Source organism: Micropterus dolomieu, linkage group LG13 (genome assembly GCF_021292245.1).
Source record: "Micropterus dolomieu isolate WLL.071019.BEF.003 ecotype Adirondacks linkage group LG13, ASM2129224v1, whole genome shotgun sequence".
NCBI lineage: Eukaryota > Metazoa > Chordata > Actinopteri > Centrarchiformes > Centrarchidae > Micropterus > Micropterus dolomieu.
Genome location: NC_060162.1, coordinates 24,454,402 through 24,479,770, shown reverse-complemented (window position 1 = coordinate 24,479,770; position 25,369 = coordinate 24,454,402). Strand labels below are relative to the sequence as shown.

The window sequence follows — 25,369 nt, the reverse complement described above, 5'->3', positions numbered from 1 at the left end:
CGACAACGACCCTAAGCACACCGCCAAAGCAACAAAAGAGTGGCTGAAGAAGAAGCACATCAAGGTTCTGGAGTGGCCTAGCCAGTCTCCAGACCTGAATCCAATTGAAAATCTTTGGAGGGAGCTTAAAATTCGAGTTGCCAGGCGACAACCTCGGAACCTGAATGATTTGGAGGCTGTCTGCAGGGAGGAGTGGGCCAACATCCCTGCCGAAATGTGCACAAACCTTGTCACCAACTATAAAAACCGTTTGACATCTGTGCTGGCCAATAATGGCTTTTCTACAAAATATTAACATGCTGTTTGTCCAGGGGGTCAAATACTTGTTTTTCCTCATCAGATGGTTATCAATTTTAATAAATTCATATGATGTGATTTTCTGGAATTTTCTTTGGGATTCTGTCTTTCACTGTTAGAATGTACATATGATTAAAATTATAGATCGTTGCATTCTTTGTAAGTGGGCAAACCTGCAAAATCAGCAAGGGGTCAAATACTTATTTCCCCCACTGTAAATACTGACACAGAACAACACACACCAGACAGACAGGGTTACCAGGCACTGCTGAGACACATCAGGGCAGATAGCTGTACTTTTACTTTGTAATCACTGTTTTATTGTTGTATTTTTAACCTGTAAAGCACCTTGGTCAACCTTGGTTGTTTTAAGTGTGCTATATAAATAAAACTGATATTGATATTGACAGACAAGAAGTAAAGTATGGGAACAGAGACAGATACCAATACAACACAGAGACAGAACCAAACAGGAAACAGGACTGGCACTAGACACAGAACAAATGCAAAACAAAACACAAACCAGGACATGACCAGATACAGAAATCACAGAACCCAAACCAGAAAACCAAAATCACATCATAACAGGCCAAAGAAAAACTAAAACAGGAAACCAAACCCTCACACTAACACTGTAGGATTCATCCTCTGGGGACTTTAAATATCCATAACAAATGTTACGTGAATCTTGCTAATTAATCTTAAAGTAAGTCCAACGTTAACATGCCATTTGTCCACAGAGCCGACCTTTGACCCCTCCATCGCCAACTGTGACTTCGAGTCAGGTTTGTGCCACTATACCCAGGATCAGGTGATGGGATCATCATGGAGGAGAGTATCTGTGAAGCCCAACATATTTAGGAATGGAGACCACACCACAGGAGCAGGTGGGATAAAACAACTAATGGATTTTAGAACATTTCTAATATTTAAACCTACATAAAAGGATAACTCAATTTTACTGTCTGTTTATAGGCGTTGTACTGTTGCATATGTGAAAAGCTGTATAAAGACTTTTGTGGCTTCAGAGGGGCTGTGTAATGACTGATAAATGTCCTCAAGTGAGTGACTACAAGTTTGAAAATGAATCTGAGAGTGTGGAGTTAGACAGAAGTGAGCTTACCAGACCTCTGTATCCCGCTCCCAGCTCGAAGCTACATAAACCGCTACTAGCATAACACAGCAAAATCTCTGCAGTTGAGTGAGTTGAGTTGTATTGTGGGTAATGCAGGTGCCAAGTCTTGAACAATGTGTGAAAGACGTCTGGTTCTCTGGTTAATAAAAATTGTCCATAGAGAGCCAAAATCACGAAAGAAATAGTAGACAACTCAGCAGATCTACAGAGCCTTATAGGTTCCTTTAGCTTATTGTTTTGGTTGTATGGCGCATTTACTGTCTGGTACATATTTCCACCAGCAGCAGGCAGAGGTTTTAGGCAAACAAGCTCTAAAACCCCATGTATCCTATCATCACCTGTCCAGCAACAAACAGCAGACAGACAAAGCTATAGGGACTGGCTGGTGAATATAGCGTAGCATTTAGCAGCTGAAGAGACTTTTTTTTTTAGATTTTTCACAGTAGTTGGTGGAAAGCACACACAGCTCAATATTAAACTTAATTTTATATTTAGTTAGTGGTTACAAACACAAGTCCAAATCGATATTGTTGCTTTTTGCGCGCTGGATCTGTAAATGCTTTGCCCCCCCTTGTGGCCAAAAATCAATATATGCAGCTTTAAAAACAATGAAGACGTGTTAAAAGCTTTTTAATATACAGTCTTTGGTTAAAACAAAGCAGGATGTGAGGAAGAAAAACAGTTGAAAACTGTTGAAATCAAGATCAATACCAGGTGCGAGGGTTGATGGCAAGCAGATTCAGAGGAAGCAGATTATTTTCGCAAGAAAATAAAGGCTGTCCTCTCCTTCCAGGATCTTTCCTGTTGGCACACTCCCGGCTGAGCCCACACTCTGGTTACGTTAGCCAGCTGATTGGTCCAACTCTGCCTGGGAACATGAAGTACTGCCTGAGATTTTACTTCTCTCTAAGGGGTGAGTGGCACCCAAAAAAACTCTGGATTAAAGGATATTTGCGAGGACAATTGTGGTGGTTGAGGTCTATGTGTGAATCCTGTGCTGTGATGTATTTCACTGATTCACCAACCAGAAATAACTTTGGCAACTGCAGGTTTCAATCAGACGGACCGGGCTCTCACTGTGCATCTGCAGCAGCAGAGCGGCAGCCAGGAGAAGATCTGGACTCAGGGGGAGAAGTCCAGAGGAATCTGGATCGCGACAGACGTCACTTTCCAGACGTCACGGCCGGCCAAGGTCAGAGGAGGGGAAATGGAAATATCACTTCAGACAGTGTGACAAATGAGAAAGATGTGTGGAAAAAATAAACAAAGGGATAAACAAACAGAGGGAAAAAAGAAAGAAGGAATGAATGGAGTGCAAAGGAAAGGAAGGAGGGAAAGAAAGATCCAATCAAAGGATGAAGAAAGGGAGTGAGGGAGTGGATGAGGGAAGGAAAAAAAGGTAGGAGAAAAAGAGGGAGGGAACCAAAGAATGAATGAATTCAGAGAGGACGGAACAAAGGAATGAATAAACACTTGGATACATGAAGGCTGAAAGGAAAGATGGTGGGGGTGAATAAAAAAAATACATACATGAAGGAAGGCCGACAAAAACATGTACAACAGATTCAAAAAGATGGACAGACGAAAGAAATCTAAAAATTTATGATCAAGGAAAGAAGATGGAAGGAAGTGAGTAACTAACAAGCAAATCAAGGAACAAAGGATATAAGACTGGAAGTAGGAAAGGTGGCAAAGCTCTGTGAGGCTGTACTTACACTAAATGCAAATGTCATGCTAAGACGCTCACAATTACAATGCTAAAATGCTTGTATTTAGCAGGTATAATGTTTACCATGGTCACCATTTTAATTTAGCGTGTTAGTTTGCTAACATTTGCTACTTAGCACAAAGTACAGCTGAAGCTGATGGGAAAACCAAAGTACTGGACATGTCAGCATGTTGACCTTAGTAAGTTATTTCAGTTCATGCTCAAGGGGACATGAGTGTATGTCCTGAATTTCATGACACTCACATTTCACTAAAAACCTCAAATATCGCCCTTATGGTGGCATTACAAATGTCTGTACATCACAAATGTCTGTACAAAATGTCACAGCAATCCACCAAAAGTAGATGAAAGATATTTCAGTCAGACAGTTACAACAGCTACGCCACTAGCACTGCTAAAAAAGGAAAGGAATTATTTTAGAAATAAATTTAGCTCAATTTAAGAAGCTAATAAAAAAACTAATAAACAAAGGGTGGATCAAGGGAAGACAAAGGAAGGGGAAATTAAATGAAAGCAGGCCAGAAATAAGGACAAACAGGCTCAACAGGTGAAATAAAGAAACAAATTTCTAGTAGTTCATTAAAAAGCTTCACTTTCTGATCTGTGATTTCTTTTTTATCACTGAACAACTTACTGTTAAAAGACAGAGTACCGTCATGTGTTCTGCATGATGAGAAGAATTTATTTATCCGGATGCCAAAATGCTCAAAGGCTTTCCACACATTGGCTTTTTGTTCCTCACTTTACACACTCAGCGTTTGATTAACGATTTCTTTCCTTCCTCACGGGGGATTTTAAAATATCACACAAACAGCGAGCAGAAAGTGAACAACAGCCACAACAAAGTGTCCGTAGTTTCAGTTCTATTCAGAGCTGATCTGTAAATGATTAGTGGTTGTAAAGAAGTACAAATTCCTTTGGGACCATGAAGCTGATGAAGACGCCTCTGCTCACTGTTTACCATTGCTGTTCAGGTGGTTTTTGTCAGCACCTGCAGGAGCTTCTGGGACTGTGGCTCTGTGGCGTTGGACGACATCACTGTGAGCCTCGGAGACTGTGAGCAGTCAGCGGGTAAAAACACCAAAATTATTTGCAGATTGCAGTGTGTACGCACATGTTGCCAACAACCAGCGCTGTAGCTGTTTTTATTTTATTGTAAAACTGAACAAGCACTCTGATGGCAGCCAGGATTTCCGAAGAATAACAAAATTCATTCTGGGAATCAAGGCTGGATTATTAACATCCATCCATCGTCAACCGCTTATCCTGCGTACAGGGTCGCGGGGGGATTATTAACATAACATATGCAACTGCCCTGGTGATTTTGTTAGGGAATTTGTGCCAGGAAAGTATATTTGTCCGATATCAACCCATCACTATTTTTTCAATCACCATTTTGTGCATAACATACTAACTGGTTAATTGCTTGTTTGGGGCCCCTGATGGTTGCTGGGCCCCTAGTCAGCTATGGACCACCCAGTAGTGAGATGTTGTGGTTGGAGGGATGCTGCAAAGCACTCTTTGTTGAGGAAATGGGAAATCTGCTGCTGTAGTGTTATCTAAAGCTGGTCACAGCTTTCATGCAAAGTTACAGTTTATAATAATCTGTCTGGGTGACTAAAATTTCAGAGTTTCAGGTGATTCCCACAATAGTATGAAAGCAGATGTTTAATGTTTGAGTTGTGTGTTACCTAACAGGGTTTCATTCATTTTCCTGTGGCAGGTTTGTTGTCGTTGTCCCTCCCAGGACACTGTGACTTTGAAGCAGGCCTGTGCGGTTACACTCAGGACAAACAGAGTGATGATGCTGACTGGGAGTGGAGGAGAGGACCCACCCCGACGTCATACACCGGGCCAAGAGGAGACCACACCACGGGACTCGGTGAGGGCCCCGTGCTTCAGCTGTCCTGCCACCGCCGGACACAGTCCACAGTGCTCTGCTTATATGTCTTAATGCACGCAGTACACAGGCATGCTGAAGAAGAGATTCAAATGTTAAATTTTTATTTTGTCGCACAAAAACACACAAAAACCCTTCAGGTGCTGCTCACACAGTATGAGCCCGTTGACTTTTGATTGACAGGATACTACCTGCACATGGAGGCGTCGCCCATGCTGCCCGGTCAGAGTGTCCGCCTGCTGTCCCGCCCTCTGAGGGGCTCCAGGGGACCTAAGTGTCTGCGTTTCTACTACCACATGTACGGCTCAGGCACCGGGCAACTCAGCGTTCACCTCGACAAGGACGGAGAGGACGTGTTGCTGTGGCAACGGAGAGGCGAGCAGAGCATCGCCTGGCTGAGGGCCACAGTGGAGTACCAGTGTGACAGCCAGCATCAGGCAAGAGTGCAACTAAATCTCTCCTAACTGTTTTATATTTAAAGCCTGTGTGCTGGACCAACGCATGTCAACTGGCTTCAAGTTCAAGTACACTTTACAAAGCTTTTTTTGATAGAATCACTCGTGTATGGCTGCAAATAATGATAATGTTTATTATGGAAGCCCTGAGAGGCAAGTGAGATAAACACTATTCTGTTGATCCATTTTCTAAGTCTAATCTGAATTCTATCCTATTATATATAATGTTACATGACTTGCTAACACACAATACACTGTATGAACGTTGTGTCCAGAGTGCACGGAGAAACAAAAAACTCACCTGGAAGAAACAATAAATGCATTTAGTTCTATTTAGAACACGGGGTTGCCTCTATAGGTCGAAATGATTATTACAACAACAAACACTTTGAGTACACAAATGATCCTAAATCTTTTCACCTTGCAAAACTTTTATTTTCCCCTGGCAGAGCTTTTTTTCCACCTGCTTCACGGATGGAAAAACAATATAAAGTACCTAGAAAGATTATCTTGGCAAAACCTTTATTTTTTTGTTCTTAAGTCATAAACACAGGAGAGGGAACAATTTAGATCAGACTTAGAAATGGATAACCATATTTCTTTTTCTCACTTGCCTCTCAGGGCTTTTGTAGTCTATGGCTATTTTTGTTTTATTTTGTCGGGTCAATAAATTGCGAAAAATGTCCATAAAGTTCCCAACAGTTCCCAAGGCTGAATATGATAGAGTTCTAATCTTTGGTGATTTTAATATACATGTGCCCCGCTATGTTTGGTTTTACTGCTGATTTTGTGAATCTCTTTGAGTCTTTAAATCTTAAGTACAATAGTCTTGTGCGTCTTGAGTGTTTCCATCTTATACTACTTTATACCTCTACTCTATTATTATTTCAGAGAAAAATATTGTACTCCACTGCATTTATCTGACAGCTATAGTTACTTGTCATTTTTCAGATGAAGATTGTTTGTTAATGTGATACGATTTTAAAATACAATGCATTATTTAAACTGCTGGTTCCCAACCCCTTCGGCTTGTGAAGCATTTTAAAAAATGTGTTTCTAGTTGAAGAAGTTAAAATTTTCCAGTATTTCCCCCGAAAAGCAAAAGATTATGAATATGAATAACGATTTGTTTTTTGTTTGTTTTTCTCTCATCTCCAATTAATCACCTCATGACCCCTCAAATTTAATTTGTGATCCTTTGAAGGGAGCTTGACCCCTAGGTTGGGAACCACTGAACTGAACTCCTTCAACAAATGTCACATGGGCTGTCACATGGGCTGTTTTTCTGCAGTACTTTTATTTTTGATACTTTAAGTACATTACTATTGATAATACTTCTGTACTTTTATTTGAGTAGGATTTTTAATGCATGACTTTTATGTGTAATTTTACATTTTGTATTGGTACGCTTACTTCACCAAAGGATCTGATTACTTCTTCCGCCACAGCCAGAAGCTGATTTCAGGCCCTTTGACCAATTGTTTCACTTGTCACTGTTGCAGATTGTGTTTACAGCGACCAGGGGTCCATCAGTACGGAGTGACATCGCCATTGATGATGTTATGTTGGAAGGGGGACCTTGCCCAGGTAAACAATCTATTTAAGATATTTGTTGAACACAGGGAATGAGATTATGGTCTATAGCAGCTTCCTGATTTCTTTTTGATTCCCCAGCAGAAATGGAGATCAAGGCCACCGTGGGAACCTCCAATGAGATAGAGTAGAAGGCACGAACAGGAGAACAGCTGTGTAGGATGCATGAACCCTGTTGTTTGCACATTACAGACTCCTGACTCCTACATGTCAGTCTGAACATGTAGGGATGTGGGTAAAAGGAAACTTTTCATGTAGTTCTGTTTTCATTGATCAACACATATCAGTTGTGTCATAATCAGCATTTCTCTCTGCACTGTAGCAACAGAAAGCGTGTGAAACTGTGTTTTTCTTCACATTTATATGCATTAGATTAATGCTCATTGCTCAAATAAAGCAAGACAGTTATTCAACATTACTTTGTTTAACTTCTCATTGGTAACTGCTGTATTCAGCCCTTGATTTTTACTGTCCCCTAATGGGGAATATAGATTAGCATGATCTGCAAATTAATGAGATTTAGAAAGGGAAGACCGACATCTTCATGGTCAGTCTTTATCAGTACCATTACTGAATCTCAAGTAGTGACTCAAATGTCAGAACATTTCCAACATATCTCTAGTTAGGACCAAATACCTTCTGACAGTGACATAGAACAAAAGGTGGGATGTGACAGTTCCAATCCCAACTGGTTATGGTTGCGCCTGACAAAGTACAAATACATTACAGAAGCAGTCAGACACAGAAAGGATAACAACATAAAGTACGATTTCAGGAGTACTCAGTGAAGCAAACCATGACATTTAGTGTAACAATGCTGCCTTTTGGTGGCCATATGTAAAATATATTGGCCAATATTAGTTTTGGTTTTTAAACATTTAAAAAAAGGATCTCTTGAATATGTTTTTTAAGAATTGTGACAGAGATAGATGGCGGGCGACATTTTACCATTGTTAGATCAATTTGTCGGTGCTTGCTGGTGGATAAACTATGCAATGATGACAGTTTCTAAATTACCTCAAACATATCTTTGGCATTTCTGTCACAAACTGATGTCAACACAGCTGAGAAATGAAACAAATACTGTAAATCTGGGGGCATAGGGCAAGAGTCCATTGAGGGATAGCAGAACAAAGCAAATGTGGGAATGTTATTCCCTATTGATTGTTATACAGTTACAGCTGTGAACTAGCAGTCAGTCCCAAATCTTATGATTTAGACAAATATTTAAACGTCTCTCAGTGTAGTGAGATTTTGTACAATCAAAACACACTTTCTTTGTTGTGGTAAGTGCTGCTGCAGTGAAAATGCCAAATGCAAATAATAAAGACAGTTCAACAGTGAATGTTTAGAGAAGGAAAAATTCTGCACACAAACAAAATACAGTCGACACAAATATAAAACCAATATATTCAGATTTATTTGAACCACATACATACATAAACTGTACATTTCAATGAAAAAGAGACTGAGGGTTGAATCGGTGAAGTATCATTTGGTCCCCATTTGGTCGTTACATGATGCATGTCCCGTCTTTGAGGCATTTCATGGTCTCCATCTGCTGCGTCATTGCCAGAACTTCCTGAAATCCGGTGCTGAGTCCAGACATGTGCTGGAAGTATGCCTCCTTCTCCACCTGGACCGACAAATTATTCACCCCGGCATCTTTCAAAATGGCCGTCACCTACAAATAGAGGGGGGAACCACACAGTCACGGGCATATTAGAACTGTCAGTAACACATTCTCAAAATTTCATGACAATCTGCCCAAAGATAAAACTGTTGTCAGCTGGTATGATGAAGTTAGGCCCACAGATAGGAGTCTGCAGTGAAACATCAGTATGACTCTTAATTCTACCTGCTGTATGATCCTCTGCTCCACCACGTCTGACATGATCTGGAGGTGGATGGTCCCTGCGATCACGTTGGCTGAGTGCCTCCAGAAATGAGGGTCTCTGTACGACAGAACTCCTTCAATCTTCTCAATCTGAAAAAACAGACCGTAACCGTTTTTAAAATACCTGCTGAACATTTTACCATTGCCAGGGCAGATAATAATGCTCAAGTACCTTCTTGAATGACTTACCGTATGTTGATGTGAGTGATTTGATTGACGTAATTTAAATAGATTGTCATTTGTTTCAAGAAAATGGGAAATTTCCAGCTTATACACAAGTTTGAAAATGTTTCATGTCGACTTTTTTTTTTCTGATATCCTGGAAACAAACCTCCTTGGTGGAGGTGAAAAGAACTGTTTTAAAATTTACACTGAATACCTGATCACATCGTTTGTCTCATTGACATGTTTTTAGGAAGTCATCTTCACACAACAGTTCAGAAACTGCCACCATTCATCTCATCTTGTGAAATAGAAAAAGAGAATTGCCCCAATGTCTGCCCTTCATACGTACTGTTAGTTTGTAAAACCAAAATCTATTAAAGAAACACAAAATTAAAGAAAGAAAGACACAATTTTAATCACTCCCCGCAGTAACTTTGTCCTCATCACGCGGGACTCCTCACCTTTTCCAGCGCACTGTTCAGGTCCTTCTCATTTTCTGGGGGAGTTCGCAGAAGAAGAACCTCGCAGGCGTCCTTCAGCAGAGGGATAACGCTGAGGAAAATGAGCGTGGCGATGAAGAGCGAGCAAATAGGGTCGGCAATCAACCAGCCGAACTGACGGATGAGGATGGTGGAGATGATCACCCCAACGCTGCCTAATGTGTCAGCCAGGACATGGAGGAAAACACCTGGAAAAAAAGAAAATGAGGATTATATCCAGATACAATGTCCTCTCAACAAAGCTCAATTTTTAGTGCATCAAATGAAACACACACCTCTCATATTAGCGTTCATGCCTCCGCCCCCTGAGCCGTGGGAGTGCCCGTGCCCGCCGTGTCCGTGTCCGCTGTGCCCTCCGTGAGAGTGGGCGTGACCTCCGTGGCTGTGCTCGCTGTGGGAGTGGCCATGGTGTGAGTGGCCGTGGTCGTGCGATGGGCAGCTTTTGGCGCCGTGAGAATGAGCGTGACTGAAAGCGCAGATGCCCACCAGGTTGACCAGTAATCCTCCGACAGACACGGGCTAAAGGGTAGAAAAATGGCACGCAGAATTCAGACTGACTGATGTCTAACGACTCGATCAAAGACCATTAATGACTGATATAACTTTCCCCAATATCATCCTAAATATAAAGGATGTGTAAGAATGTTTTTATTGAGACAGCCATTAAAGTCTGATTTGAATGAGGTCTGCTGGACATCCTCCCACCTGTTTGTCATGATTGCCATCAACGTATAAGAGTAATGTTTAATTTGCTGTTTTCATCTGACATACTATGCTTTGACACATAAGGACAATAAGGAGATTACTCTGTGTTTTGCTTGCCTTCCTTTTTGTTTGATCATGCCTCTGTATGTAATTTAAGTAATATCTTGGAGACCTGTGTGGTGTATGACACTGAATAAAAGTAGGGATGCACAGAATGTTCGGCCACCAAAATTAATTGACCAGAAATAGCGCGAAAGAAAAACTTTATCCTGTCAGTTTGTCTCTGTGTTGCAGTATGAGAATCCCACCTGAAGAGAGGCTATGAAGTAAGGGTGACCTACTACCGAACTACAGAAATAACACAGTGGTGTGGACGTAGCCTCACATTACAACACACTGTAGTTTATTCCACAGGAAAGCTATATTTGTTAAGCTATAAGATGTTCACAGTAACCAGGCAAAGGCTGCTATGGTTTAAGTCTCTAACACAGATAGATTGGAATTTGTTTCCCATGTTTCCTTGTAATAAAATTGTCATTTCATGATACTTTATCATCTGTTCATTTAATTTTAATACTTAATACATTGTTCTTAGGACCAATTAAATAAATATACAGTATACTGCACAATGCTACATGATAAATAAAAGACTTCAAATAGACCCAGTGATCGATATCAGCTAATACTACTTTCAGCAATCGCTGATCGGCCCAAGAAATCCTGATCAGAGAACCTCTACTATGAAGTACGCAATACGAGAACCACATACAACATTATTTATCAAATTGTGTCAGACTTTGCGCGAGGATACACATGTGACAACGTCTGGTTTTCAAAATAAGGTGTCTCTACAGTATCCATACTGTATAGACAAGATTAATTGGATTATATTCACAGAAAGTATAAAACATATTATATTTGTCCATTAAAAGTAAATAGACACTAATTTACTTTATCGGACCCTTTCAGGCCTTGGGCCCACCCCCATACTCTCTCCAAATCCTGTGGGAAACACAGAGTAAAAAGCACATTCTGAAAAATATTGGCAAAATAAATGTAAAATGTAAAAAACCTTCAGCATTTGGGAATGTTTTTTATTATATTCAGTTTCGGCCAAGAACTTTCATTTCGGTGCATCCCTAAATAAAAGTGTTTATTCATTCTTAAAGGGCTTCACTTCAGTGATTAATTTTGGCACATCCATTAAACTGGGGGACTTGTGTTAGAGAGAGATTATTAAAAGAACGGTCAGAATGTGGCAGAGGCCGAGATTTAGCTGACTTTTAGTTTCTCTCATGTCGATCATACGTTTCCCATTATGTAATTAGATAAGTGTCTTTTTATTAGACCCTCCCTGTCTGGTAAATGCCCATGTATTTCAAACTCCACAGCCCCAGTTTGTAACACAAGCTTTCTAATCTACATTTGCAGTCTTTAAGTCAAGATAATCCTAATGACATTACCGCCTTCAGCATTCTTCAACTGTTTTGACAGGCTGACTTGTACTTTCACGTTGAAAATATAATAAAATATAATACTTAAATTAAATAATACTTGAAGAGCACGATGTGCGGTTGTTTTAAGCAGGAAAATATAAATACCTAGGGAGGACTGTGTATTGGCAGACATGATGTCAAAGGAAAAATATCAGGACATACCAAATAAATGTTACCAAAGTACATAATAGTCACAAGCCTTTACATGAGTTGTAGATGCAGCTTACTCACAGTCAGCATGTCTGTGTTTATATTAGGAGGATCCAACACACGGGTGACTGACTCAACAAAGACAAAGAAAGCGATGACCATCAGGAACAGCCCATTGATGAATCCAGAAAGTATTTCAACACGACCATACCTGGGAGGGAAAATGTTTTTTCAACATCCAGCTGAAGTTCAAATGCTTTCAATTATTCAAATATCTCCTGCCAAAGCCTTTGCACATGTTCTTTATTGACCTTACCCATAGGAGAATATCCTGGTAGCTTTCCAGCGGGTCATAAGGGCAGCAAACAAGCCGAGGACTAAAGCCGAGCAGTCAAACAGCATGTGGAAGCCATCAGAGATCAATCCCAGACTGTTGGTCCAAACGCCGTAAAACAGCTCCACAAAGGTGAAAGCCTGAAATGTGCAGAGCAACATAGCTTACATGAACTCAAAATAACAACAGAGTATTTGAAGTCAAACCCACCTCTACAGTCCAGTCATAAATATTGTCTGAAAACAAAGTTGAAATTTAATTTACAACTTGAAAATATCTAACTGAAAATATCTAAGTTGAACTTCCCCAATTATATTTTTGATGCCCAAAATGCTTTATTTTATTTTATTTATTATTTTTCGTCAGAAACAGACAAATTTAAATATGTGGAGTTATATAATTTGCAACTTGTGTGTAAATGTAAAGTCCTGTTCAGGTCATTAACCCCCCTGAATTCCTAGAAACAGTAGCAAGGACATCTCCTTAGTGGAAGTTTCTTTTTCCAACACAACTGTCAAGATGTTGTAGGAGAGCAGGATCAGTTTGTGGGGGATATCCCCACAATAGCTGTCTTATTTGGATTATCAATCCTTTTTTTTTTATCCTTAATTTACCCTATGTAATAATATATCTTTCTATTTTTCTTTATTTTTCTTTTATTACAAAAGCTTTTATTTTGAAATCAGAAATTTTAACCCTTTAATTTTACCTGGCAGAACAATAATGTTTTTTGCAGTGCTGCCAATTTTTAAGAGTTTCAGTAAATGGCCCCCCAGATGATATCCTTGATCTTTCACCTGACTGTTCTCTTCCTGACACCGTACGTACCAGGTTGAGACACAGGAAGTAGAAGATTTGTCTGGAGTCATATTCCTCCAGGATCTGTTTCAGGGAATCTTTGATGAACCGCGGGAGGGACTGTGATGTATGCTGCAGGGCATCTCCCATGAAGTTGTACAGGGGAGTCCCTTCGGGTGAGTAACCCACCAAGGTGCCCTTCTGACCTTTCTTTGATGGAGACGAGAGAATACTGGAAGCTACAGGGACATATGAGGGAGGAGAATTAATAGACAATAAAAATAAAAGTAAAAAAAAGTAGATCCACCTTTTATTTGAAGATATGGAACAGAAAGCTGCAGTTAAATGTTTTTCTCAGAGAATGGGGAAATGTACATAAACATCCATAAACGCTATGCCAGTGCTGGGCAACACTTACAGTATGTACGCAAAACAAGGAAAATGCCTGCACAGTACTTTTTAAATGATGACTTATAACTCCAACTCAGTTCTATCATTAGAAAGCTTATCCTGCTGATGCCCACAGCTGTCACTTACACATGATGAAGAAGATGGCGCTGACTACCACTCCTCCAGAGAGCACGTGCTCCGTGCTGACCTGCTGTGGCGGTTTGCTCATGGAGCGCAGCTGGTCGGTCAGCGGGTGAGTCCAGAAGTTGGCCAGCAGCAGGGCGCTGAAGAAAAGGGCGATGGTGCCGTAGCGGGCGCACCTTGGCATCTCCATCTTTGTGTTGCAGATGGCCTCGACGTAAAACTCCAGGATCATTACAGAGAAGATTATCATCCCGAACGGCAGGATGAGGGCCGACCATGATTCTACTTTACTCTGGTGTAGAGACAGATGGAAAAAAATAGTGAGATACATAATCTGAGCATAAACAGATATAGTTTCAATTCAAATTCACAGTATCGAGACACGGAGCTCAAGAAGTACCTATTTATGCATCTTGTTTATACGATCATTTATATAGCACAGTCCAAATTATTTAAGAAATCTTACTATGTTTGAACAAGGATCACAGGATAGTTTTATGTGGTCTATCTCACAGACCAAAGCTGGCCAAGGACAATTTTTAACCAGAAGATGGAATTACAGGAAAGATGAGGTCACTAAAAACATTAGATATCATCCTCTGGGGGTCATAAATCACAACAGACCAATAGAGTGACTAGCCGTGGCATCCTAACAGGGAAAACATTTGATTGAAAAGACTGAGGAAAGAGCAACTCTTGTTTGGTTATTTTGTTAGGTAGAAAATAAGCTTTCCGTGGCTAATTTTAACTCTCTAATGAATGAAAACAGCTCACTATGTCTGTGGTTTCTAACTTACTTCAGATCTTTGTGAGCTTCGTGATACCACACAATTCTTCAAAAGGACAAAACGGGCTACATGCATGCAAGAGTTCTAATTTTTTCACATAGTGCACTTACGTCTGTGGTTGCTGACAGCACTATGACCCAGGGCAGCAGTACCACTGCAGAAACCAGGTTGTCAAGGGCATAGAGGCGTTTGGCACCACCAATTTCCACTGACAGTTTCCTGGAGGCCGTGTGGAAGCCCACCTTCAGGCACAGGGAGACCACCAGCAGCACAACACCACCCTGACAGGAAGGACGGGAAGACACGGAGGAAATTAATGTAGAAAACAAAGGCAATAATTTACTATGCTTGTGGAATCGTCACTAAACATCAAATTTCATGCGTGACACAGGCGTTGCTTACTTTGTGATCTGCAACCCCTAAAAATGCAATGGCCGTGTAGAGGAAATGAGTGAGCGCGCTGTCATGATGTCCCTCAGCTGGTTAGAAGCCGAGTCAAGGCAGACACAATCCAAACAGAGAAATATGATGATGAAAAAAAAAAAACACGGATCACATCAATGACAGGGACTACTGTCCTTCATAAGGTGTAAAAGATACGGTGCTCTGCCATCTTTGCCATGAGATCATCGTTGTCAAAGAGGAGGAGGCAGATCACAGCGATGATGAAGAAAGCAGCGCCTCTGGTCTGAGAAAAGCCACAGACAAACAAACAGGTATGCTTTTAACATACTTTTACCACAGTGATTTATTTTTTGGAGGCAGCACACACAGTCCAAGTCCAAAATGCAGATTAAGCAATGTCACCTCGTCTGTCTTGTTATAATTTTAGTTATATTCTTTGCAACATTAGGAGACTCGTCTTCCTCTCAAAGCGTTACAGCCACAAGGTCAAACCAAACAGCAACAAAATGCTCTCTGGCATTATTACTTATGTTCTACTTGATAGAGAATTAATGGATATGGGACACAGCAACATTGCATGTTTACAACAGAGAGTTTGGGTAACATATTCACACAGATTGCTTTTGTATAACAAGATACTTTAGCAGTTAGACGTTTTTAAGCAATGACATTGTTTTGCCAGATTTCATCAAATAACTTGATGAGTACAATGTTACAACTGGTAGGAATGATGGCCAAAATAATATATATAAAAGACATATTTTGTATGTAATTGGTATTATTATTTTTTGCTGAAGTGACCGAATGGTCGTCTGCATAAAGTTGGTGGATTTAATTTGATCAGAAAGCTATTAGTTAAATTTGTTACAACAAATTCTATAGGTAATTGTTAATAATAGTGTCATAATAATAAATGAAAACAGACACTGATGGTGACAAATGTAATCTTTGGGGACTTTGAGCATCACAGATGAAATGTTATTGAGGACATACTGGAGTGAGTTGCATCCAAACATCAGCAAATGACACCAAAAATCGGTTTTTAATGGGTTCTGTGGTAAAGTGGTCCTTTAAATGAAACCACGACAGAGCTGACACTACAATACATTGATGAATAAATGTAGTGTAAAATATATGTGACATTCTTAAATAAATAAATAAATGCTAGTTTCTAATTCCAAACCAGTTGTGTTCATTTGTGGGCTCCTACCTTGGACGGCCCCCCTCCTGAACTTGTGAACAGGACACTGAGGAGAGCAATGATCACCACATCACTGTGCTCAAAAAGCAACAATGTTCTGTAAAAGACAGGATCAATTTTAATCACCCCCTAAACACGTGCGGAGTCCACACAAAGACATCAACACACACAGTTAAATACAAACAAATATGCTCACCTATACGCAGAGCTTTTGCCATTAACTGCTATGAAACACACTAAAAAACATTTATGGTGACAGTTTACCTTAGAGGACCACAGAGAGTTAATCCGAAGAAGCCCAGGAGGGATATGACACAGCTGAAAACAGCGTGCTTTAATAACTTTATCCACTACAAAGAAAACAGATTTAAAAAGAAAACAGATTCATCATTATGGCGAGCTGACACAGTGACATTGATACAGTGTCTTTCATGAAAAAGTCTTTTAGGTTTTTAAAGCTCAACCTTAAATATTCTTAAAACACTGCAGACAACAGAGCCGCATCCGCAGGTAGATAAAAGACATTTACAGTAAGTGTCCCTACTGCAGAAATAGCAGATGAACTTATGAGGGGAAATCTTTTGTTTATTCACTAGTCCTTTTTGGTTCACCATCTTCGTAATGTAAACATTTTACACAGCCACAATCCTTTATATTTGTCTTTATAATTTTATATGTTTACTCTTTATCTATCTACCTTTGACAAGTGTACAATTGTGACAAAAGAATTTCCCATCGGGGATCAATAAAGTATTTCTGATTCTGATTTTCATAAATGAAACAACAGCTGGATCATACACAAATGGAAAAATAACAATCCAACAAACCTGTCTTTTTGAGATGATTTTGCCTGAGGAGAAAGGCTTTTGAAAGAAAAGCAGAATAACAGCAGTCCTGAGAAAAGAGAAAGGTCACTGTCAGCATGTTGTCAGCAGCCATAAATCCAAAAATCCAAAGTAATAATAATTAAACCAAGTGTAATATTATTATAAAATGGATTAAATGACACCTAAGCAAGTAATAAGCAAGTACTTACCCTAATTTTAGTATAAAGATAAACTGGACAATGTGAACAACTTTTAGGATATCATAAGATTCAAAGATCCCAAGAGCCTTGAGGACCTTCGTGACAACCAGCAAAACTATATATCTGGTTAACCTGAAGAGGAAAAAGGACAAAGAAACATATGTTTGTACTGGAAGTGGGAGATACAGAAAAACCCCACAACCGTTCTATAAAAGGTTTTGCACTACTTATTTTGCACTGACACAAATTATGTGGTGAAACAATCAGCTTAAAACACATACCTAGAATTGGGCACTTCGACCATTCCCAGTTTCCCCCCTGAGAGTACGTTGCTGCTGTATTTCTCTTCCATTTTAAAGCACCTAAACTCGACCAGCTGAAGTCCAGTTGCAGTCTTTATGTCCCCAATATCTTAACATACCTCTTAGCTAGCCTGTTAGCGAGCTAGCCATCTGGCATGTCAGTTAAGTTAGATTATATCCAGTCCCCCGCTGCGACACGTCCTCTGTGTGCGGTGTACGTTAAACAAATACACGTGGTCTCATTGTTTGAGCAATATAATGTGCCGTTTTTAGGCTGAGTTGACCACAATAACAGCTACAGTCCGTAATGAAAGGAAAAACATCCAAGCTGCCCAACAAGCCCCAGCACTTCCGGACACGGTAAGCGGTCCACGTCACGTGCGTGTGTTCGCGAGCGTTGCTCCTGCGCAGTTCAGGGTTCTGCGCAGATGATGACGATGAATGTAAGTAGCTATGTGCATTCAGGTGAATTATGTTCTAAAGTTCTTGTTGTGTGTGTGCACAATCTTAAGAAAGCCGGCCCACGTTCAGGCTCAATCCCTTCTCATTAGCTTCCAAAGCTCAATGTAGGAAAAAGAGATGACATGTTTGGAATGACACCAGGGGCGTTTCCAGGCTCTTGAAACATTGGGGGCTTAGCCCAGCCTAGAAATCTTTCATTTTTTCACCTGTTTTCACCCCCCACCCCTCATCCCACCGGCTGCCTCCACCTATCCAAAGTACGTCTAAGCAATAGTCTCTCTCTCTCCTCTCATGCTTCTGCCTTAGTTTCTCATGATCTTTTCTGAAAAGATATGAAATTATATATGAAATTGCATACCATTTCATGGTTGTGACTTAACTTACTTAAAAGTCCAGACTTTGGCAGACAGATGGAAATGGGTTTCCAAAGTATCTACTACTGTACCGGCCAAAACCTCATGCTGACCAAAAATAAAAGAGCACATTTTATTTGGTAACATTGGTAACATTAAACAACTACAGCTCCCACAAGGCTTTTACAGTGGCTCTGTGTCAAAGACTCATGGGATATGTTGTAGCATATATTTCAGATTTAATCTTTGAGATTATCTATCCAAACCTTTCTAATTCCTTGTTTCCTGCTCCATCCTCCTCCTCTTCCTCCCCATGCACATCTTTTTCAAACTTTTATTTTCCATTTAATTATCCATGTTGTGAATTACAACTCAATATACAAGTAGACTCACCTGCAGGTGAATTCATTGTAAAAAGAAAAACAATACATGAAAGCAAAACAAGAAATACCAAACAACAAAAAGAAAGGGTTTGAGATGTATTTTATTGTTGGTGGGATAACATCAACTCAATAAGACAGATTGGTCACATTATTAATAATCATTTTGAAAGATGTGAGGTTTCAGTGGCATCCAGTGGACAAGCTGGCCTTGTTTTCCAGTAAAGTGGTTACAGCAGAATTTCAGTTAGATCCACACAGTCCAAGCAGGACTTGCTCAAAGTCTCCTCTAGTCTCTTTCTGTGAAACAGAGACAAAGATGTGGTCAGCTGAGATAGTTTCAGTCACTTGTGTCTGTACTGAATGAGTGACACTTTGAATACTTAATGTCATTTTACCACTATGTGCTCCTGTAGGCTAATGTTGAACATGGCCTTGTATTCATCGATGATCTTCTTCAGGTCGACCTCAGAGCGGCTCACCAGCACCCTGATCAGTGCGTTCTCGTTTGTGCCGAGGCCCTGTGAGAGCGGAGCAGAGCCTCCATTACTGAAGAGGTAGAAAGCATGAGTGCATGCAAATCGCCTCACTCTGCGGGTTTTTACACATTGTTTAGTTACATTTTCTCATTCATTATTTGTATGATAGCGGGTAAAGTTATGTAGCATTCCTTCACACTACATCTGTGTTGGTTGCATAACCAGTCACTGCAGTTAAGCAGTGTTTTCCAGAAGCTGACAATATTTATGGTGCTCCAAAGACATTCCAGAGAATCGGCTGCAAAACAGGGATTCATTTACAAGAAAACCTTTGATTATTAATGTCAGCTTTCGCATTACCATTTGCATGTGAATGTAACGTATTATTGCAGACTTTATAGCGTTGACCCAAAAACTACTAGTTCTAAGCAAAACTGACCATGTAAACTTCACTCAGCAGGGGATGTGTGTGGGAAAAGTCTCACACACACTTGTTACATATGGTGAGAGGGAAGGAGATATTCATACACACCTTCATAGCGTGATGGAGTGTCTCAGCAAAGAAGGCTGGTGTGTTCCAGGCACATTTCACTAAAGACACAAAAAACATCATCAGTGAAAATATGCACCGACTAGATGTTGCTGTGTCTCAGAGTTCAAAATGTCTCTTCATTCTGTGTTATAGTTCATCTTATGAAGTTTCATGTTCAGGATTCAGTAGTCCAAACAAGGTTTTAGACTCTCCCTGATCTCATGGTGTGTGAGGTCATGATGCCCTTGTGCCACACACTGGAAGACTTGGATGTGCAGATAGTATCACTGGGATCAGGTCTATCCAGGGCTCAAATCTGTTGTTTTTATGCACTTCTCTTCACTTGCACTTGTATGTTATTATTTTTTTGCAGCTCCAACTCACATCACAACTGAGCAGAGGGTGGGCTGGACACAGTCAAGCGGCGTCTTCACAGTAAGCTGCTAACTACTTTGTGAAATACTTTACATTTATTATAACCATTAAACATGTTAAAGAATATTTAAGTTAAATATTTGTATTTGTTTGAGAAAGCTTCCTTCTGATTACCTTTGCATTGTCATGTCGGTGCAAAATCAGAGCCCAGAAAAGGTCTATTTTTATTACAGCTAAAAATGGCCCCATCGGCCACCATATCAGTAATACTTGATTTTTTACCCCTATTAAATTGGAATTGGTATAAAAAATCCCATATCAGTCGGGATCTATGCCAGAGTAACACCGCTTGACAATGACAAAAATAAGATCTTTGAGTCCATGACAACTTGTTTTTAAACCTTAAGTATAATATTGAATATCCATTACCCAATGTGCAACAATCAATGTTAAAGTTCAGAGAAAAACATCTTTAGTTATTATTTATTAGAGATTGCACTGAGCTCAGCTTCTGCTTCATCAAGGCTATGTGAGTGTGATTTGATTGTCAATGGTTTAGCAACATACACAAACAACAAACATCATATATTAAATAACCAAAACAGCTGTAACTGTGGCAGAACATTGTGTTTACGTGTTAGGACACCACTGCTCACAGTAAGAAGCCTATTGAGAAAAAGGATTTCTGGGCCTTTAAAATTTGTTTGGCACACTGCAAAACTCAAGAGACCTTCTTATTCATGAAAAGTGAAACCAGATCTGATCAAACCAGGAAAGAAATAACAAAATCCTCCATACCAATGTCAAGGAGGCATTTTTCAATGTCTCCCTTCAGCTTCATGTCCAGGGCTTTGGGTAATGTGACGTCACTGACGGAGGCATACTGCTGGAACGCTAGGAGGTAAACAGACAAACAGGGATTTATAGGTTAATGGTCTTCTTGTCAGACAAAACGCTTTCCAAAAAGTTGTTGTACTCAAAAGAAATCAGCGCATTTACCCTAAACATTTTTGGGATTTAGAAAAAACTCTTTAGCTGGTTTAAAAGCATCTTTAGATATGAACTTCCAGAATTAATATCCTGTAATCAACTAAATACACACTGAGCTAAAGACAAGTTAAAATTTAATTAAAACAGGAGCACATCATATGATGCTTAAACTAGATCTTGTTTTAGATGTTGTTGCTTTATTCACCTCACCTTGATGAAAGAGTGTGCTATGTGTGCTTAACGGGGTAAAACTGTTTTTCATTTTCACAAATCCATGGATGATGAAGACATCATTTAACAAAAAATATATTTAAATAATCTGGCCCACATTTCTCAGTATTGTTCCAACACAAGATTGTGGTCCCAGCTCTGATGAGACATTTCAAGAACTCACTTTTAGAGAGCTGCAGGTTGTTCCGTGTGGTCAGGATGTCGATGTAGGTAGAAACATTGACATGTTTGGTCTCACCTGCTTCAAACAGAATCTAAAGGTACAAAACAGTAATAATCCATTACCAGTTAATATTGTTCTCTTCTTTAAATTTTTACATTAAAGAAAACATCTCGTAATATTCTATATTTTTCGTATTGTCAACCATTGAACTTACTAACTTAGTAGTTTTGTATTTAAAGCGTGATCTTACTCCTCTGTGCCACAGTACATGTTCATGCTGCTGGAAATACTCTCTAGGGCAGCAAATAAGTATTAATCCGCCACCAAAAAAGTTCCCAAATTAAAAATGACAGTAACTGTCTGTTTAAGAAATTACGTTTCTTCTTCTTTTTTTGCAAATAAATTATGACCCAAGTTTAAGATATTTTTCTTATTTAGGAATCATAGGGTTCCCTAAATAGGGAAGTCACAAAGTAGTGTTGGCTTAGTTTTCTTTCATGAGTTTTGTTGACAATAAGAAAAATAGTAGAATAGCGGCAGACTTATCCTTTAAAAGTTGATTTTCCTGATTTTACCTTTGCGTCCTTTTCTGCCAGAGCCATGTCGACTACAGTGCTCTCATCCTTGCTAGCTTTCAACATGGCCAGGAGGGCCATGGTAAAGTCACCGCTGGTGTCACTCTTAATAACATCCTCCAGCTCTGCTTTGTACTCTAAGGGACAAAGAGCATTTTAGCTCCAAGATAACAGACTTTGCAGTAACATAATGGAACAAAGCATAACCGCTGTGGTTATAGCTGCTGTTTAGAGAATAAAATCCTCACGACTGGGTGATTCCAGTGCTGTGCGGTCTCAGCATAGAGTGCTTCTGCTGCTGCATGCACTGGAGGCACTAAAATGGCACTCTTTAGTGTCTCCGGTGCATAAGATGTTAGGTAAAATGTGAAAACATTTCAGGAAAATTCCATTGAATGTACCCAACAAGTAACAGAGTGGCTGCACTGAATCAGGCCTCACCTTCTTTGAAGACCCTCTTGATCTCTTGAATCTGTTGGTTTGATCTTGTTGCCAGAATCTCAATGAGGACATCTTCATCTGTGCCCAGACCCTGTTGGAACAGAGCAAATGGTAGGAGTGACAAAATCGAAAACAGTCCTCCTCTGGTATTTAGTACAAACACCGCTAATATTTACCTTTAAGGCTTTCCTGAGAAGGTAGGCATCAAAGTGGGCGGGTGTCATGAGCAGAGCCAGACAGGCGTCCTCTAAATGTGACTTGAGAGCCGACTTCAGAGCTAATTCCAGCTTCTGCAAGACACAGGGAGCAGTCACATGAAGGCGTGAGGGTACTACTGTTCATTTCGATCATGGCATTTCAAAACTAAGACTGCTGCTGAAAATTAAAGTGTGTGGTTGTTCTGGGGTGTTGTGATGATCATAACATCTGCCACAGTGCCTTTTTTGACACTAGGCCTGCCAAAGTGGGAAATATTCCAATTCAACACATATCGGCTCTAAAGCAAGACTGTATAACTTGCGCTGAACAACTACCACTGTGGACACAAGTAGTCATTATAGAATAATGACACGTTATTTTTCCCTTCACTTCCCAAGATTCCCTTAGTCTGTCTACATTGGGATCTGACTTGTGTATGTCTCTAAGCTAATCTAACAAAAAACAGTAAGCCATCATATTAATGTCTCATTAAATATATAGATTGTAGCAGCAGAACCAAAAGAAAAGTCTGTCATTTTGAGGCACTTCCCCGCCCTGCCCCGTCCGCCCCGCCCCCGTCTGGCCCAGTAACCACGTGCTATGCGCCAGTCGATCAAGGCACATACCAATCGATTTTCAGTTGCAGTTCTTTGTCTCTATTTTAATACTATTTAGTTTATCGACCCAATTTCCTCCACCTAGAACCCCCAAAATGTATTGATATAGGGGGTCTACTTGTGAATTCAACTCCTTGGATGATGAAGATATTGTTTAACTAGAAAAAATTTTAAAAAATCAGGCCCACTTGTTTTTGTTCCTACACTGATGGGTGTGCTTCACCTGTTACCTGCAAGAGTGCGGTTCCACCTGTTTGTCCAGGTGTGTGTGTTCACTTTGAAAGAAAAGGTTTTGGCTGTTTCTGTCTCTGATGAGTCAAACCTAACAGCGGAAGCATTCAGACATTTCAAACAGAGAACAGAGATGAAGTCAGTGAAGTTTGCAAACTATCCACTACTATAGTGGCTGTACCTGAACAAGGTTGTAGCAGCAACCCCCCCCAAGTGTATTGAGTTAGGGTGTTTTTTTTATCTCTGAATTCAACTATTCATTTGTGTGTTGCAATTATGTAAAAGCTCAAAACACAAAACACTTCACAGAGGGAGGTTTGCTTCGTTTTGCTTTTTTGGCTTGTTGCTTTTATTATTGACCACACTTGCCTCTGTCTTGATGAGAAATGAAATACCTTCCCAGCGGACGCTTCAAAAACTGCTTTGATCATCTGTCTCTGCTCGTTGCTTCTCTTCACCAGGATTGCAATGATCGCAGCCTCGTCCACTCCTGTGAAGACAAGATATACTTTACTTTCTTTAAAGCACTTAAAGCACAGCTGCTAGGTCAGGAAGGGGGAGTCTAGAAAGAAGATTTGTCTTTGTCCAAAGTACTAAAATTATTTTTTAAAAAACAGAAGAGCATCCTCAGTTGCATCCAAAATATCTTTTAATTAGGTTTCCTGTCATTCATAGATGAAACATTAACCATGTTTTAACCGTTCTTCAACTTTAACATTTAAGAACAGCTCAACCTTGCAAGCATTAAGTCATTTTTAAGATAACACAGAGTGCGCACACGCACCTTTAGTTTCAATGGCGCTCTTAAGAACGGCAGCATCATTGCTGGCACTGAAGTTCGGATACGGGACAACTGTTCCATAATACTTCGGTTTCGGCTTATCCTTCACCTAGAACAACAGCCAGAAGTAGAAATGTTTCACTAATGTCAGCTGCTAAAATCACTAGGCATCCCAAGCTACAGATCATTTTCAGTTTAAAAGATGATTTTTGATTCATTGCAGTTACATCACAGGGCAGAGTGACAGGAGAGATGGAGGAGAGGACAATAAGGTGACAAGAAGCAGAGCTGCAGACAGCTGTCAGGAAGTCATTTTACAACAAGTGTATTATTCTCAAGACTAGTAGTTCCCAGGTGATACTCACTGTGACAGTGTTATCTTTGGGGTCTTTGTCATTGATGACATGTTTGAAGATGTTCTTGAAGAAGGCCATGTTTACTTGGCTGGAAAGTTCAAACCACAAACATTAACACTTTGCTGTAGAAAGGCAGAAGAACTTAAGAATTTAAGGGAAATTATAATTATTCAACCAAAACTAAAATTTTAAAACAAAAACCTCACCTTTGCTGCTAGAGATGGTCACAGATTTACAGATCTCAGGTGTTGCAGTATTTAACTCAGTCTGCAGTGTCTCCACCCAACTCTGTCCAGATGATTTTCAGGCAGGATTAGTTTCACCTGCAGAGGATCAGCCAATCACCTGCCACCTCTCAAAGACAACATTACTACAAGGTGACAGTCAGAGGTTTGGGCACGTCTGACTGGTTGGGCGACTCTTCTGTGTGAAGGAATTTTCCTTTAGAGGACCTTGTCGGTAAAAGGTCTGTACAGGTCATACATGTCATGTTTAGGTCACTCGCAGACATAGAAGCTGAATGACCTCTTTGTCTCTCAGGAAATATTCATGCGGCTGATTTCCTCCATGGGTGCATCAGGGGTGTGTCTAGGGGGGTGGCATTGGGTGGCACATGCCACCTGTGAAATCTGATAGGCCACACCATTTTCCCAAACTATGACTGGCTATTTGTGCCAGTACAGTCAAAAGTGTAACCTTAGTTCTTACAACCAAGGGGGTAAGCCACAGTTTGAACAGTGAAGCCGACCAAGGCCTGGATGGAAGGTTCCATGTAGACTTAAAAATGACCTCAA

At 40.1% G+C, this 25,369-nt stretch overlaps 3 protein-coding genes across 4 annotated transcripts in view; 1 reads left to right on the top strand and 2 right to left on the bottom strand.

The window, feature by feature from the left end:
- Window positions 1–7,522, top strand: part of LOC123981371 (MAM domain-containing protein 2-like) — a 16,885-nt gene extending 9,363 nt beyond the window's left edge. The window contains exons 8-15 of one of the 2 annotated variants that reach the window (XM_046066123.1): window positions 1,038–1,184; window positions 2,226–2,345; window positions 2,482–2,624; window positions 4,136–4,232; window positions 4,885–5,043; window positions 5,245–5,498; window positions 7,019–7,103; window positions 7,194–7,522. In XM_046066123.1, the coding sequence (XP_045922079.1) occupies window positions 1,038–1,184; window positions 2,226–2,345; window positions 2,482–2,624; window positions 4,136–4,232; window positions 4,885–5,043; window positions 5,245–5,498; window positions 7,019–7,103; window positions 7,194–7,240 (1,052 nt within the window). In that variant the 3' untranslated portion in view covers window positions 7,241–7,522. Of the gene's footprint in view, window positions 1–1,037; window positions 1,185–2,225; window positions 2,346–2,481; window positions 2,625–4,135; window positions 4,233–4,884; window positions 5,044–5,244; window positions 5,499–7,018; window positions 7,104–7,190 lie in introns of both variants that reach the window. The other variant, XM_046066122.1, reaches the window with a different exon arrangement.
- A 985-nt stretch (window positions 7,523–8,507) lies between these two features.
- On the bottom strand, window positions 8,508–17,813 carry slc30a5 (solute carrier family 30 member 5). The gene is made up of 16 exons (XM_046067543.1): window positions 17,391–17,813; window positions 17,119–17,241; window positions 16,910–16,976; window positions 16,347–16,432; window positions 16,092–16,179; window positions 15,077–15,164; window positions 14,879–14,955; window positions 14,587–14,757; window positions 13,692–13,980; window positions 13,185–13,393; window positions 12,339–12,496; window positions 12,104–12,233; window positions 9,947–10,190; window positions 9,633–9,859; window positions 8,968–9,096; window positions 8,508–8,793 (listed from the first exon to the last, which is right to left on the bottom strand). Exons 1-16 carry the CDS (start codon window positions 17,459–17,461, stop codon window positions 8,623–8,625), a joined length of 2,328 nt encoding a protein of 775 aa, XP_045923499.1. The 5' UTR covers window positions 17,462–17,813; the 3' UTR covers window positions 8,508–8,622.
- An 877-nt stretch (window positions 17,814–18,690) lies between these two features.
- On the bottom strand, window positions 18,691–25,072 carry LOC123981883 (annexin A1-like). The gene is made up of 12 exons (XM_046067107.1): window positions 24,782–25,072; window positions 24,585–24,663; window positions 24,223–24,328; window positions 23,834–23,928; window positions 22,569–22,682; window positions 22,393–22,483; window positions 21,952–22,088; window positions 21,377–21,467; window positions 20,791–20,886; window positions 19,618–19,676; window positions 19,005–19,127; window positions 18,691–18,906 (listed from the first exon to the last, which is right to left on the bottom strand). Exons 2-12 carry the CDS (start codon window positions 24,651–24,653, stop codon window positions 18,850–18,852), a joined length of 1,038 nt encoding a protein of 345 aa, XP_045923063.1. The 5' UTR covers window positions 24,654–24,663; window positions 24,782–25,072; the 3' UTR covers window positions 18,691–18,849.
- Between the last annotated feature and the right edge of the window lie 297 nt (window positions 25,073–25,369).